General features: G+C 42.4%; 1 protein-coding gene across 2 annotated transcripts in view; it reads left to right on the plus strand.

Annotated features, from left to right (window-relative positions):
* The window catches only part of LOC109877412 (beta-1-syntrophin), a 69,141-nt gene that overhangs the window by 7,685 nt on the left and 44,261 nt on the right, over positions 1-17,195 (plus strand). For both annotated transcript variants that reach the window (XM_031811947.1, XM_031811948.1), the window contains exon 2: positions 14,650-14,866. In XM_031811947.1, the coding sequence (XP_031667807.1) occupies positions 14,650-14,866 (217 nt within the window). The remainder of the gene's footprint in view (positions 1-14,649; positions 14,867-17,195) is intronic.

Below are 17,195 nucleotides of genomic sequence, written 5' to 3' on the forward strand. Positions count from 1 at the left end.
TAAAAAAAAAGAGTTCCATTCTATTCTGCAATTAAAGTCTCATTAAAAAAAAGTCCCTTCTTTTGTTCCTGGTTGTTTTATTCATCCAGAAGTTACTCACGTCAAATCAGCCATTTTCTTTTCTCGGCTCCATAAGAGCAGCTAACAAAGCTCTCCATTCTGTTCCCACGTTAATACATGTAACTAGCTCTAATGGCTGTGTCTAGTTAACAGGCTGACAACACAAAGACTTGGTTATTATTACACCTGACAATAGGGCAGATAGATTTTAATGTTATTTCAGAATTCAGAGACATGCCGGCTTCTATAATGGCTTCCATTGTATGGATAATAACTGAAGAAGAAATGACTTGTACCCAACCATTAGGTTGAGATTCTCTCAATGACTTGGGGTTTCTACCAGCTGGGTTTCTATGGTGACGTTGATTCATTCAGAGAGCTCATTCGGACCGTTTTTCTATGAACAAGCAGGTTGGAGTAGAGACGTACTGCCCGAACCACATGAATTAACAGGACAATGTGGTCGATGAGTAAGAACACAACCAAACCATGATACATTTTTAGATGTTATTTCTATTTCAATGCAGTCATTATTCTCTCCTGCTATATTTTGCAAATACATTCATTATCAAAAAAGGAAATCTTACACAAGTTAATTATTCAGATTCAGTTTGAGCTCATGTCTTTTGTAGCAAAAACGATGTAACGAATGTGGTCGGGAGAAGGAGAAGAGGACCAAGGTGCAGCGTGGGTAAGTATTCAGTTCTGCAAGGTGCAATGGTCCTTTGGTGGTGGGTAGTTCTGTAACGAATGTGGTGGGGAGAAGGAGAAGAGGACCAAGGTGCAGCGTGGGTAAGTATTCATAATGTGTTTAATAAATACCAACACTTGAACAAAAACAACAAACGAACAGTTCTGCAAGGTGCAAATACACAAAACAGAAAACAACTACCCACAAAACCCATGTGGGAACAGGCTACCTAAGTATGGTTCTCAATCAGAGTCAACGACAGACAGCTGTCCCTGATTGAGAACCATACCCGGCCAAAAACAACAACACACAAAAACATAGAAAAAAATAACATAGAATTCCCACCCTAGTCACACCCTGGCCTAACCAAATTAGAGAATAAAAAGCCTCTCTATGGCCAGGGCGTGACAAACAATCCCCACAGGAAGTACAGACTCCTAGGCAGGAAGTACAGACTCCTTGGCAGGAAGTACAGACTCCTTGGCAGGAAGTACATACTCCAAGGCAGGAAGTACAGTCTCCTAGGCAGGAAGTACAGACTCCTTGGCAGGAAGTACAGACTCCTTGGCAGGAAGTACATACTCCAAGGCAGGAAGTACAGACTCCTAGGCATGAAGTACAGACTCCTAGGCAGGAAGTACATACTCCTAGGCAGGAAGTACAGACTCCTTGGCAGGAAGTACAGACTCCTTGGCAGGAAGTACAGACTCCTTGGCAGGAAGTACAGACTCCTTGGCACGAAGTACAGACTCCTAGGCAGGAAGTACAGACTCCAAGGCAGGAAGTACAGACTCCTTGGCAGGAAGTACAGACTCCTAGGCAGGAAGTACAGACTCCTTGGCAGGAAGTACAGACTCCTTGGCAGGAAGTACAGACTCCTTGGCAGGAAGTACAGACTCCTTGGCAGGAAGTACAGGCTCCTAGGCAGGAAGTACAGACTCCTTGGCAGGAAGTACAGACTCATTGGCAGGAAGTACAGACTCCTTGGCAGGAAGTACAGACTCCTAGGCAGGAAGTACAGACTCCTTGGCAGGAAGTACAGACTCCTAGGCAGGAAGTACAGACTCCTTGGCAGGAAGTACAGACTCCATGGCAGGAAGTACAGACTCCTTGGCAGGAAGTACAGACTCCTTGGCAGGAAGTACAGACTCCTTGGCAGGAAGTACAGACTCCTAGGCAGGAAGTACAGACTCCTTGGCAGGAAGTACAGACTCCTTGGCAGGAAGTACATACTCCAAGGCAGGAAGTACAGACTCCTAGGCAGGAAGTACAGACTCCTAGGCAGGAAGTACAGACTCCTAGGCAGGAAGTACAGACTCCTTGGCAGGAAGTACAGACTCCTAGGCAGGAAGTACAGACTCCTAGGCAGGAAGTACAGACTCCTTGGCAGGAAGTACAGACTCCTAGGCATAGCAATAAACATAATGGACCCCTGCCTGCTTTTATTTCCCCCTCTACTAAAATGGAACATTTCTATTTTGGAACAGAGTTGAGAACACAGAGGTACAGATTCTAATGATTCTGGTTATTGACAGTTTCCAGGATATTGGTTTAGTTGAGTTTCTAAATGTGTTGACACACACACACACACACAGAGAGAGAGAACACAGTGGAGAACAGAACATAGCGAGCCAAAGCCAACAGAGAGGGTGATAGTGAGTGTTTATAAGTGTTTATAAAAGTGGCAGCGATATAGAGAGAACCAGTAGGAAGGAGAGAGCAGAACCAGTAGATAGGAGAGAGAACCAGTAGGAAGGAGAGAGCAGAACCAGTAGATAGGAGAGAGAACCAGTAGGAAGGAGAGAGAACCAGAAGGAAGGAGAGAGAACCAGAAGGAAGGAGAGAGCAGAACCAGTAGATAGGAGAGAGCAGAACCAGTAGGAAGGAGAGAGCAGAACCAGTAGGAAGGAGAGAGCAGAACCAGTAGGAAGGAGAGAGCAGAACCAGTAGGAAGGAGAGTGCAGAACCAGTAGATAGGAGAGAGCAGAACCAGTTGATAGGAGAGAGCAGAACCAGTAGATAGAAGAGAGCAGATCCAGTAGGAAGGAGAGAGCAGAACCAGTAGATATGAGAGAGCAGAACCAGTAGATAAGAAAGAGCAGAACCAGTAGATAGGAGAGAGCAGAACCAGTAGATAGGAGAGAGCAGAACCAGTAGATAGGAGAGAGCAGAACCAGCAGATAGGAGAAAGCAGAACCAGTAGGAAGGAGAGAGCAGAACCAGTAGATAGGAGAGAGCAGAACCAGTAGATAGGAGAGAGCAGAACCAGTAGATAGGAGAGAGCAGAACCAGTAGGAAGGAGAGAGCAGAACCAGTAGATATGAGAGAGCAGAACCAGTAGGGAGGAGAGAGCAGAACCAGTAGGAAGGAGAGAGCAGAACCAGTAGGAAGGAGAGAGCAGAACCAGTAGGAAGGAGAGAGCGGAACCAGTAGGAAGGAGAGAGCAGAACCAGTAGATAGGAGAGAGCAGAACCAGTAGATAGGAGAGAGCAGAAACAGTAGATAGGAGAGAGCAGAACCAGTAGATAGGAGAGAGCAGAACCAGAAGGAAGGAGAGAGCAGAACCAGTACATAGGAGAGAGCAGAACCAGTAGGAAGGAGAGAGCAGAACCAGTAGATAGGAGAGAGCAGAACCAGAAGGAAGGAGAGAGCAGAACCAGTACATAGGAGAGGAGCAGAACCAGTAGGAAGGAGAGAGCAGAACCAGTAGGAAGGAGAGAGCAGAACCAGTAGGAAGGAGAGAGCAGAACCAGTAGATAGGAGAGAGCAGAACCAGTAGATAGGAGAGAGCAGAACCAGCAGATAGGAGAGAGCAGAACCAGTAGATAGGAGAGAGCAGAACCAGTAGGAAGGAGAGAGCAGAACCAGTAGGAAGGAGAGAGCAGAACCAGTAGGAAGGAGAGAGAACCAGTAGATAGGAGAGAGCAGAACCAGTAGATCGGAGAGAGCAGAACCAGTAAATAGGATGGAGCAGAACCAGTAAATAGGAGAGAGCAGAACCAGTAAATAGGAGAGAGCAGAACCAGTAAATAGGAGAGAGCAGAACCAGTAGATAGGAGAGAGCAGAACCAGTACATAGGAGAGACCAGAACCAGTAGATCGGAGAGAAGAGCAGAACCAGTAGATCGGAGAGAGCAGAACCAGTAGATAGGAGAGAGCAGAACCAGTAGATAGGAGAGAGCAGAACCAGTAGGAAGGAGAGAGCAGAACCAGTAGATAGGAGAGAGCAGAACCAGTAGATAGGAGAGAGCAGAACCAGTAGATAGGAGAGAGCAGAACCAGTAGCTAGGAGAGAGCAGGACCAGTAGGAAGGAGAGAGCAGAACCAGTAGGAAGGAGAGAGCAGAACCAGTAAATAGGAGAGAGCAGAACCAGTAGATAGGAGAGAGCAGAACCAGTAGATAGGAGAGAGCAGAACCAGTAGGAAGGAGAGAGCAGAACCAGTAGATAGGAGAGAGCAGAACCAGTAGGAAGGAGAGAGCAGAACCAGTAGATAAGAAAGAGCAGAACCAGTAGATAGGAGAGAGCTAAACCAGTAGATAGGAGAGAGCAGAACCAGTAGATAGGAGCGATTAGTGACAGAGAGAGAGGCAAACGAGAGAGGAATACTCCGAGTTCTGTGTATGACCTCACTCTGAAAGCATCCCGCTGGCGCCTGAACTAATGACACCACAACTACTACATAAGCGTGAGGATTAGATGAAAGGGCTTCAGCAAGGAATTCCCGTAAGACTACTTCATACCCTGCCCTTGCAGAGGTAGGCCTATTTGTCTGCCAGATCTGTCAGCTTCTATGCATAATGATAGTCTTAAGCTTCTGTAAGATGTTGATACCTTGCTTTACTTATTCTCCTTCGTTCCTTAAAGAACAGGGCCTGTACTCGTGTTTCAGGGGAGGTTTCTTTACTTGGTTCCTTAAAAGAACAGAGCCTGTACTCGTGTTTCAGGGGAGGTTTCTTTACTTGGTTCCTTAAAGAACAGGGCCTGTACTCGTGTTTCAGGGGAGGTTTCTTTACTTGGTTCCTTAAAGAACAGGGCCTGTACTCGTGTTTCAGGGGAGGTTTCTTTACTTCGTTCCTTAGAGAACAGGGCCTGTACTCGTGTTTCAGGGGAGGTTTCTTTACTTGGTTCCTTAAAGAACAGGGCCTGTACTCGTGTTTCAGGGGAGGTTTCTGAGGGGAGGACAGCTCATAATAATAGCCGGAATGGAGTTGATGGAATGGCATCAAACGGATGGAAACCATGTGTTTGATGTATTTGATACCATTCCACTGATTCCACTCCAGTCATTACCACGAGCCCCGTCCTCCCCAATTAAGGATTCACCAACCTCCTGTGTCGTGTTTGTACACCTTTTCAGTACATCTTTGTCATGTTATCCTCTGAAACCTTCCCCTTGGATTGATGAAAAACGAACAGTGAATGCCAGAACTGTTCATCAGCTGATACGTTTAGAGCTCCATAGTTTAGGAATATAAACGGTTAAATATAAACTGTTAAAACCTAATATATTTCTGTAATACATTGCCACTTCTCTTTAGAGATTGATGTAATGCAGTCAGACAGATCACTGTTGGTGGAAGCAGGTCCATGCCTTCTGCAGGGAGTAAATGGTTGACATCAGTGTTGTTCACATGGCCCTGTAATTTAAACTAACTCCATACAGTCTGATACATTTTCTTTATAGCAGGGTAATAATAGCTATGTTATTCATGTCTACTGTGACTCGTGATCAATGCTGTGGATTTAACGTGATTCACAGATTGTGTCTATGAAACTGTGTAGCCACCAAATTACTAATGAATCCCATGTCCCAGACTTGTGGTCTTTGGTCGGATTAGGCCTCTTGTGTGGTGTGGAATACTTCTAATGACTCTCATCTCTCAGCTGTTGGCCAGGTCCACATCCATAGTTTGGAGCGATCCATCTAATCCTCTTAAACAATGTTTTCCCATGGAGGTGCATTATCTTTGAGATCACAGAAAGTGTTAAACTGGGTACAAGGTATGATGTGTGTTGTGACTCATAGATGTGAGTTCAGAACATGTTATAGAATGGATTAACACTTCTAGCAGACCTGGACCACTAATAGAACTGGACCTCTAATAGAACTGGACCACTAGTAGAACTGGACCACTAATAGAACTGGACCACTAATAGAACTGGACCACTAGTAGAACTGGACCACTAATAGAACTGGACCACTAATAGAACTGGACCACTAGTAGAACTGGACCACTAATAGAACTGGACCACTAATAGAACTGGACCACTAATAGAACTGGACCTCTAATAGAACTGGACCACTAATAGAACTGGACCACTAATAGAACTGGACCACTAGTAGAACTGGACCACTAATAGAACTGGACCACTAATAGAACTGGACCACTAGTAGAACTGGACCACTAATAGAACTGGACCACTAATAGAACTGGACCACTAATAGAACTGGACCAGTAATAGAACTGGACCTCTAGTAGAACTGGACCACTAATAGAACTGGACCACTAATAGAACTGGACCACTAGTAGAACTGACCTCTAATAGAACTGTATAATAGAACTGGACCACTAATAGAACTGGACCACTAATAGAACTGGACCACTAATAGAACTGGACCACTAATAGAACTGTATAATAGAACTGGACCACTAATAGAACTGGACCACTAATAGAACTGGACCACTAATAGAACTGGTCCACTTATAGAACTGGACCACTAATAGAACTGGACCACTAATAGAACTGGACCACTTATAGAACTGTATAATAGAACTGGACCACTAATAGAACTGGACCACTAATAGAACTGGACCACTAATAGAACTGGACCTCTAATAGAACTGGACCACTAGTAGAACTGGACCACTAATAGAACTGGACCTCTAATAGAACTGGACCACTAGTAGAACTGGACCACTAATAGAACTGGACCACTAATAGAACTGGACCACTAATAGAACTGGACCACTAATAGAACTGGACCACTAATTGAACTGGACCACTAATAGAACTGTATATTAGAACTGGACACTAATAGAACTGGACCACTAATAGAACTGTATAATAGAACTGGACCACTAATAGAACTGGACCACTAATAGAACTGTATAATAGAACTGGACCACTAATAGAACTGGACCACTAATAGAACTGGACCACTAGTAGAACTGGACCACTAATAGAACTGGACCTCTAATAGAACTGGACCACTAATAGAACTGGACCACTAATAGAACTGTATAATATATTTGGACCTCTAATAGAACTGGACCACTTATAGAACTGGACCACTAGTAGAACTGTATAATATAGTTGGACCTCTAATAGAACTGGACCACTAATAGAAATGGACCTCTAATAGAACTGGACCACTAATAGAACTGGACCACTTATAGAACTGGACCACTAATAGAACTGTATAATATAGTTGGACCTCTAATAGAACTGGACCACTAATAGAACTGGACCACTAATAGAACTGGACCACTAATAGAACTGGACCACTAATAGAAATGGACCTCTAATAGAACTGGACCACTAATAGAACTGGACCACTAATAGAACTGGACCGCTAATAGAAATGGACCTCTAATAGAACTGGACCACTAATAGAACTGGACCACTAATAGAACTGGACCGCTAATAGAACTGGACCACTAGTAGAACTGGACCACTAGTAGAACTGGACCACTAATAGAAATGGACCTCTAATAGAACTGGACCACTAATAGAACTGGACCACTAATAGAACTGGACCGCTAATAGAACTGGACCACTAGTAGAACTGGACCACTAATAGAACTGGACCACTAATAGAACTGGACCACTAATAGAACTGTATAATAGAACTGGACCACTTATAGAACTGGACCACTAATAGAACTGGACCACTAATAGAACTGGACCACTAATAGAACTGTATAATAGAACTGGACCACTTATAGAACTGGACCACTAATAGAACTGGACCACTAGTAGAACTGGACCACTAATAGAACTGGACCACAAATAGAACTGGACCACTAATAGAACTGGACCTCTAATAGAACTGGACCACTAATAGAACTGGACCACTAATAGAACTGGACCACTAATAGAACTGGACCACTAGTAGAACTGGACCACTAGTAGAACTGGACCACAAATAGAACTGGACCACTAATAGAACTGGACCACTAATAGAACTGTATAATAGAACTGGACCACTAATAGAACTGGACCACTAATAGAACTGGACCTCTAATAGAACTGGACCACTAATAGAACTGGACCACTAGTAGAACTGGACCACTAATAGAACTGGACCACTAATAGAACTGTATAATAGAACTGGACCACTAATAGAACTGTATAATAGAACTGGACCACTAATAGAACTGGACCACTAATAGAACTGGACCACTAATAGAACTGTATAATAGAACTGGACCACTAATAGAACTGTATAATAGAACTGGACCACTAATAGAACTGGACCACTAATAGAACTGGACCACTAGTAGAACTGGACCACTAATAGAACTGGACCACTAATAGAACCGTATAATAGAACTGGACCACTAATAGAACTGGACCACTAATATAACTGGACCACTAATAGAACTGGACCACTAATAGAACTGGACCACTAATAGAACTGGACCTCTAATAGAACTGGACCACTAATAGAACTGGACCACTAATAGAACTGTATAATAGAACTGGACCACTAATAGAACTGGACCACTAATAGAACTGTATAATAGAACTGGACCACTAATAGACCTGGACCACTAATAGAACTGGACCACTAATAGAACTGGACCACTAGTAGAACTGGACCACTAATATAACTGGACCACTAATATAACTGGACCACTAATAGAACTGGACCACTAATAGAACCGTATAATAGAACTGGACCACTAATAGAACTGGACCACTAGTAGAACTGGACCACTAGTAGAACTGGACCACTAATAGAACTGTATAATAGAACTGGACCACTAATAGAACTGGACCACTAATAGAACTGGACCACTAATAGAACTGGACCACTAATAGAACTGGACCACTAATAGAACTGTATAATAGAACTGGACCACTAGTAGAACTGGACCACTAATAGAACTGGGCCACTAATAGAACTGTATAATAGAACTGGACCACTAATAGAACTGGACCACTAATAGAACTGGACCACTAGTAGAACTGGACCTCTAATAGAACTGGACCACTAATAGAACTGGACCTCTAATAGAACTGGACCACTAATAGAACTGGACCACTAATAGAACTGGACCACTAATAGAACTGTATAATAGAACTGGACCACTAATAGAACTGGACCACTAATAGAACTGTATAATAGAACTGGACCACTAATAGAACTGGACCACTAATAGAACTGGACCACTAATAGAACTGGACCACTAGTAGAACTGGACCACTAATAGAACTGGACCACAAATAGAACTGGACCACTAATAGAACTGGACCACTAGTAGAACTGGACCACTAATAGAACTGGACCACTAATAGAACTGGACCACTAATAGAACTGGACCTCTAATAGAACTGGACCACTAATTAGAACTGGACCACTAGTAGAACTGGACCACTAATAGAACTGGACCACTAATAGAACTGGACCACTAATAGAACTGTATAATAGAACTGGACCACTAATAGAACTGGACCACTAATAGAACTGGACCACTAATAGAACTGGACCACTAGTAGAACTGGACCACTAATAGAACTGGACCACTAATAGAACTGGACCACTAATAGAACTGGACCACTAATAGAACTGTATAATAGAACTGGACCACTAGTAGAACTGGACCACTAGTAGAACTGGACCACTAATAGAACTGGACCACTAGTAGAACTGGACCACTAATAGAACTGGACCACTAATAGAACTGTATAATAGAACTGGACCACTAATAGAACTGGACCACTAATAGAACTGGACCACTAGTAGAACTGGACCACTAATAGAACTGGACCACTAATAGAACTGTATAATAGAACTGGACCACTAATAGAACTGGACCACTAATAGAACTGGACCACTAGTAGAACTGGACCACTAATAGAACTGGACCTCTAATAGAACTGGACCACTAATAGAACTGGACCACTAATAGAAACTGGACAACTAATAGAACTGTATAATAGAACTGGACCACTAATAGAACTGGACCACTAGTAGAACTGGACCACTAATAGAACTGGACCTCTAATAGAACTGGACCACTAATAGAACTGGACCACTAATAGAACTGGACCACTAATAGAACTGGACCACTAATAGAACTGGACCTCTAATAGAACTGGACCACTAATAGAACTGGACCACTAATAGAACTGGACCACTAGTAGAACTGGACCACTAATAGAACTGGACCACTAATAGAACTGGACCACTAGTAGAACTGGACCACTAATAGAACTGGACCACTAATAGAACTGGACCACTAATAGAACTGGACCAGTAATAGAACTGGACCTCTAGTAGAACTGGACCACTAATAGAACTGGACCACTAATAGAACTGGACCACTAGTAGAACTGACCTCTAATAGAACTGTATAATAGAACTGGACCACTAATAGAACTGGACCACTAATAGAACTGGACCACTAATAGAACTGCGACCACTAATAACTAGAACTGGACCACTAATAGAACTGGACCACTAATAGAATGGACCACTAATAGAACTGGTCCACTTATAGAACTGGACCACTAATAGAACTGGACCACTAATAGAACTGGACCACTTATAGAACTGTATAATAGAACTGGACCACTAATAGAACTGGACCACTAATAGAACTGGACCACTAATAGAACTGGACCTCTAATAGAACTGGACCACTAGTAGAAACTGGACCACTAATAGAACTGGACCTCTAATAGAACTGGACCACTAGTAGAACTGGACCACTAATAGAACTGGACCACTAATAGAACTGGACCACTAATAGAACTGGACCACTAATAGAACTGGACCACTAATTGAACTGGACCACTAATAGAACTGTATATTAGAACTGGACACTAATAGAACTGGACCACTAATAGAACTGTATAATAGAACTGGACCACTAATAGAACTGGACCACTAATAGAACTGTATAATAGAACTGGACCACTAATAGAACTGGACCACTAATAGAACTGGACCACTAGTAGAACTGGACCACTAATAGAACTGGACCTCTAATAGAACTGGACCACTAATAGAACTGGACCACTAATAGAACTGTATAATATATTTGGACCTCTAATAGAACTGGACCACTTATAGAACTGGACCACTAGTAGAACTGTATAATATAGTTGGACCTCTAATAGAACTGGACCACTAATAGAAATGGACCTCTAATAGAACTGGACCACTAATAGAACTGGACCACTTATAGAACTGGACCACTAATAGAACTGTATAATATAGTTGGACCTCTAATAGAACTGGACCACTAATAGAACTGGACCACTAATAGAACTGGACCACTAATAGAACTGGACCACTAATAGAAATGGACCTCTAATAGAACTGGACCACTAATAGAACTGGACCACTAATAGAACTGGACCGCTAATAGAAATGGACCTCTAATAGAACTGGACCACTAATAGAACTGGACCACTAATAGAACTGGACGCTAATAGAACTGGACCACTAGTAGAACTGGACCACTAGTAGAACTGGACCACTAATAGAAATGGACCTCTAATAGAACTGGACCACTAATAGAACTGGACCACTAATAGAACTGGACCGCTAATAGAACTGGACCACTAGTAGAACTGGACCACTAATAGAACTGGACCACTAATAGAACTGGACCACTAATAGAACTGTATAATAGAACTGGACCACTTATAGAACTGGACCACTAATAGAACTGGACCACTAATAGAACTGGACCACTAATAGAACTGTATAATAGAACTGGACCACTTATAGAACTGGACCACTAATAGAACTGGACCACTAGTAGAACTGGACCACTAATAGAACTGGACCACAAATAGAACTGGACCACTAATAGAACTGGACCTCTAATAGAACTGGACCACTAATAGAACTGGACCACTAATAGAACTGGACCACTAATAGAACTGGACCACTAGTAGAACTGGGACCACCTAGTAGAACTGGACCACAAATAGAACTGGACCACTAATAGAACTGGACCACTAATAGAACTGTATAATAGAACTGGACCACTAATAGAACTGGACCACTAATAGAACTGGACCTCTAATAGAACTGGACCACTAATAGAACTGGACCACTAGTAGAACTGGACCACTAATAGAACTGGACCACTAATAGAACTGTATAATAGAACTGGACCACTAATAGAACTGTATAATAGAACTGGACCACTAATAGAACTGGACCACTAATAGAACTGGACCACTAATAGAACTGTATAATAGAACTGGACCACTAATAGAACTGTATAATAGAACTGGACCACTAATAGAACTGGACCACTAATAGAACTGGACCACTAGTAGAACTGGACCACTAATAGAACTGGACCACTAATAGAACCGTATAATAGAACTGGACCACTAATAGAACTGGACCACTAATATAACTGGACCACTAATAGAACTGGACCACTAATAGAACTGGACCACTAATAGAACTGGACCTCTAATAGAACTGGACCACTAATAGAACTGGACCACTAATAGAACTGGACCACTAATAGAACTGTATAATAGAACTGGACCACTAATAGAACTGGACCACTAATAGAACTGTATAATAGAACTGGACCACTAATAGACCTGGACCACTAATAGAACTGGACCACTAATAGAACTGGACCACTAGTAGAACTGGACCACTAATATAACTGGACCACTAATATAACTGGACCACTAATAGAACTGGACCACTAATAGAACCGTATAATAGAACTGGACCACTAATAGAACTGGACCACTAGTAGAACTGGACCACTAGTAGAACTGGACCACTAATAGAACTGTATAATAGAACTGGACCACTAATAGAACTGGACCACTAATAGAACTGGACCACTAATAGAACTGGACCACTAATAGAACTGGACCACTAATAGAACTGTATAATAGAACTGGACCACTAGTAGAACTGGACCACTAATAGAACTGGGCCACTAATAGAACTGTATAATAGAACTGGACCACTAATAGAACTGGACCACTAATAGAACTGGACCACTAGTAGAACTGGACCTCTAATAGAACTGGACCACTAATAGAACTGGACCTCTAATAGAACTGGACCACTAATAGAACTGGACCACTAATAGAACTGGACCACTAATAGAACTGTATAATAGAACTGGACCACTAATAGAACTGGACCACTAATAGAACTGTATAATAGAACTGGACCACTAATAGAACTGGACCACTAATAGAACTGGACCACTAATAGAACTGGACCACTAGTAGAACTGGACCACTAATAGAACTGGACCACAAATAGAACTGGACCACTAATAGAACTGGACCACTAGTAGAACTGGACCACTATAGAACTGGACCACTAATAGAACTGGACCACTAATAGAACTGGACCTCTAATAGAACTGGACCACTAATAGAACTGGACCACTAGTAGAACTGGACCACTAATAGAACTGGACCACTAATAGAACTGGACCACTAATAGAACTGTATAATAGAACTGGACCACTAATAGAACTGGACCACTAATAGAACTGGACCACTAATAGAACTGGACCACTAGTAGAACTGGACCACTAATAGAACTGGACCACTAATAGAACTGGACCACTAATAGAACTGGACCACTAATAGAACTGTATAATAGAACTGGACCACTAGTAGAACTGGACCACTAGTAGAACTGGACCACTAATAGAACTGGACCACTAGTAGAACTGGACCACTAATAGAACTGGACCACTAATAGAACTGTATAATAGAACTGGACCACTAATAGAACTGGACCACTAATAGAACTGGACCACTAGTAGAACTGGACCACTAATAGAACTGGACCACTAATAGAACTGTATAATAGAACTGGACCACTAATAGAACTGGACCACTAATAGAACTGGACCACTAGTAGAACTGGACCACTAATAGAACTGGACCTCTAATAGAAACTGGACCACTAATAGAACTGGACACTAATAGAACTGGACAACTAATAGAACTGTATAATAGAACTGGACCACTAATAGAACTGGACCACTAGTAGAACTGGACCACTAATAGAACTGGACCTCTAATAGAACTGGACCACTAATAGAACTGGACCACTAATAGAACTGGACCACTAATAGAACTGGACCACTAATAGAACTGGACCACTAATGGAACTGTATAATATATTTGGACCTCTACCGGCCTGGTACAGATTGTGGGGTTACAGCAGGGTCACTTTATGAGTCTGCATGTCAATCTCCTCCATAGGACACTAGCTAGCTCTACTGAAGTTACGTTGGCAAGGACTCTTAGCACTATCCTCACCAAACATAACAGCAGTAAAGGCATGACCTCTCTACCAATGAAAACATCGTAATGATTCCTTTGTCTTGTTGGTCCAGTGAAGTACATGAGAGAAGCCAGCCTCAAGACAGATTGTGAAAAAGCTTACTCATAATTCTCCTCTCTCATATTCCCAGTGAAGTACATGAGAGAATCCAGCCTCAAGACAGGTTGTGAAAAGCTTACTCATAATTCTCCTCTCTCATATTCCCAGTGAAGTACATGAGAGAATCCAGCCTCAAGACAGGTTGTGAAAAAGCTTACTCATAATTCTCCTCTCTCATATTCCCAGTGAAGTACATGAGAGAATCCAGCCTCAAGACAGGTTGTGAAAAGCTTACTCATAATTCTCCTCTCTCATATTCCCAGTGAAGTACATGAGAGAAGCCAGCCCCTATGTGAAGAAGGGTTCTCCTGTGTCAGAGATAGGCTGGGAGACGCCCCCACCTGAGTCCCCGAGGCTGGGTAGCCCCCACTGTGACGTCCCCATCAGCCCCACCATGTCCCTACAGGGGGACAGGAGGTACATCCCCTTAAAGATGTGTTACGTGTCCAGGAGCATGACGTCTCCAGACCCTGGAAACAGGTAAAGGCTCCAGCATCATTCTGCATTACTATTATTCTGTTTCCCCTGTATATTATTATCTACAGGGGCGTAACGGCAGGGGGTGCAGAGCTAGGTGGGGTACCACTTCTACAATTAGAACTGATTGGATTTATATTGCGAGTGTTTTGCCAGATGCAGTGCCTTCAGAAAGTAGTCACACCCCTTCACTTGAAGGGGGTGGCCATCAGAGCCATGGCAATTTGACTAGAAAGTGAATTGTCCTACAGTTCTAGTAGTTCTATGTCTATGCTCTTTGGTCTGTGAGATGAACCACTATGAAGAGGAAATCAGTCACTGAGGGGTTAGACCACAGCTAACCTACTTAATGAAGAGCCAATATGGCTCACATACGGTGCATTCAGAAAGTATTCAGACCTGGTCTTTATACAGTCATTTAGACAGGCCTGGTATTTATACAGTCACTTAGACAGGCCTGGTATGACAGGCCTGGTATTTATACAGTCACTTAGACAGGACTGGTCTTTATACAGTCACTTAGACAGGCCTGGTCTTTATACAGTCATTTAGATAGGCCTGGTATGACAGGCCTGGTCTTTATACAGTCATTTAGACAGGCCTGGTCTTTATACAGTCACTTAGACAGGCCTGGTATGACAGGCCTGGTATTTATACAGTCACTTAGACAGGCCTGGTATTTATACAGTCACTTAGACAGGCCTGGTATTTATACAGTCATTTAGACAGGCCTGGTCTTTATACAGTCATTTAGACAGGCCTGGTCTTTATACAGTCATTTAGACAGGCCTGGTCTTTATACAGTCATTTAGACAGGCCTGGTCTTTATACAGTCATTTAGACAGGCCTGGTCTTTATACAGTCATTTAGAAATGCCTGGTCTTTATACAGTCATTTAGATATGCCTGGTCTTTATACAGTCGTTTAGACAGGCCTGGTATTTATACAGTCATTTAGACAGGCCTGGTATGACAGGCCTGGTATTTATACAGTCATTTAGACAGGCCTGGTCTTTATACAGTCATTTAGACAGGCCTGGTATTTATACAGTCATTTAGACAGTAGACAGGCCTGGTATTTATACAGTCATTTAGACAGGCCTGGTATTTATACAGTCATTTAGACAGGCCTGGTATTTATACAGTCATTTAGACAGGCCTGGTCTTTATACAGTCATTTAGATAGGCCTGGTATGACAGGCCTGGTCTTTATACAGTCATTTAGACAGGCCTGGTATTTATACAGTCACTTAGACAGGCCTGGTCTTTATACAGTCATTTAGATAGGCCTGGTATGACAGGCCTGGTCTTTATACAGTCATTTAGACAGGCCTGGTCTTTATACAGTCACTTAGACAGGCCTGGTATGACAGGCCTGGTATTTATACAGTCACTTAGACAGGCCTGGTATTTATACAGTCACTTAGACAGGCCTGGTATTTATACAGTCATTTAGACAGGCCTGGTCTTTATACAGTCATTTAGACAGGCCTGGTCTTTATACAGTCATTTAGACAGGCCTGGTCTTTATACAGTCATTTAGACAAGCCTGGTCTTTATACAGTCATTTAGACAGGCCTGGTCTTTATACAGTCATTTAGACAGGCCTGGTCTTTATACAGTCATTTAGAAATGCCTGGTCTTTATACAGTCATTTAGACAGGCCTGGTATTTATACAGTCATTTAGACAGGCCTGGTATGACAGGCCTGGTATTTATACAGTCATTTAGACAGGCCTGGTCTTTATACAGTCATTTAGACAGGCCTGGTATTTATACAGTCATTTAGACAGTAGACAGGCCTGGTATTTATACAGTCATTTAGACAGGCCTGGTATTTATACAGTCATTTAGACAGGCCTGGTATTTATACAGTCATTTAGACAGGCCTGGTATTTATACAGTCATTTAGACAGGCCTGGTCTTTATACAGTCATTTAGACAGGCCTGGTATTTATACAGTCATTTAGACAGGCCTGGTATTTATACAGTCATTTAGATATGCCTGGTCTTTATACAGTCATTTAGATATGCCTGGTCTTTATACAGTCATTTAGACAGGCCTGGTATTTATACAGTCATTTAGACAGGCCTGGTATGACAGGCCTGGTATTTATACAGTCATTTAGACAGGCCTGGTCTTTATACAGTCATTTAGACAGGCCTGGTATTTATACAGTCATTTAGACAGTAGACAGGCCTGGTATTTATACAGTCATTTAGACAGGCCTGGTATTTATACAGTCATTTAGACAGGCCTGGTATTTATACAGTCATTTAGACAGGCCTGGTATTTATACAGTCATTTAGACAGGCCTGGTCTTTATACAGTC

The sequence above is a fragment of the Oncorhynchus kisutch genome, unplaced genomic scaffold, assembly GCF_002021735.2.
Source record: "Oncorhynchus kisutch isolate 150728-3 unplaced genomic scaffold, Okis_V2 Okis02a-Okis13b_hom, whole genome shotgun sequence".
Lineage (NCBI taxonomy): Eukaryota > Metazoa > Chordata > Actinopteri > Salmoniformes > Salmonidae > Oncorhynchus > Oncorhynchus kisutch.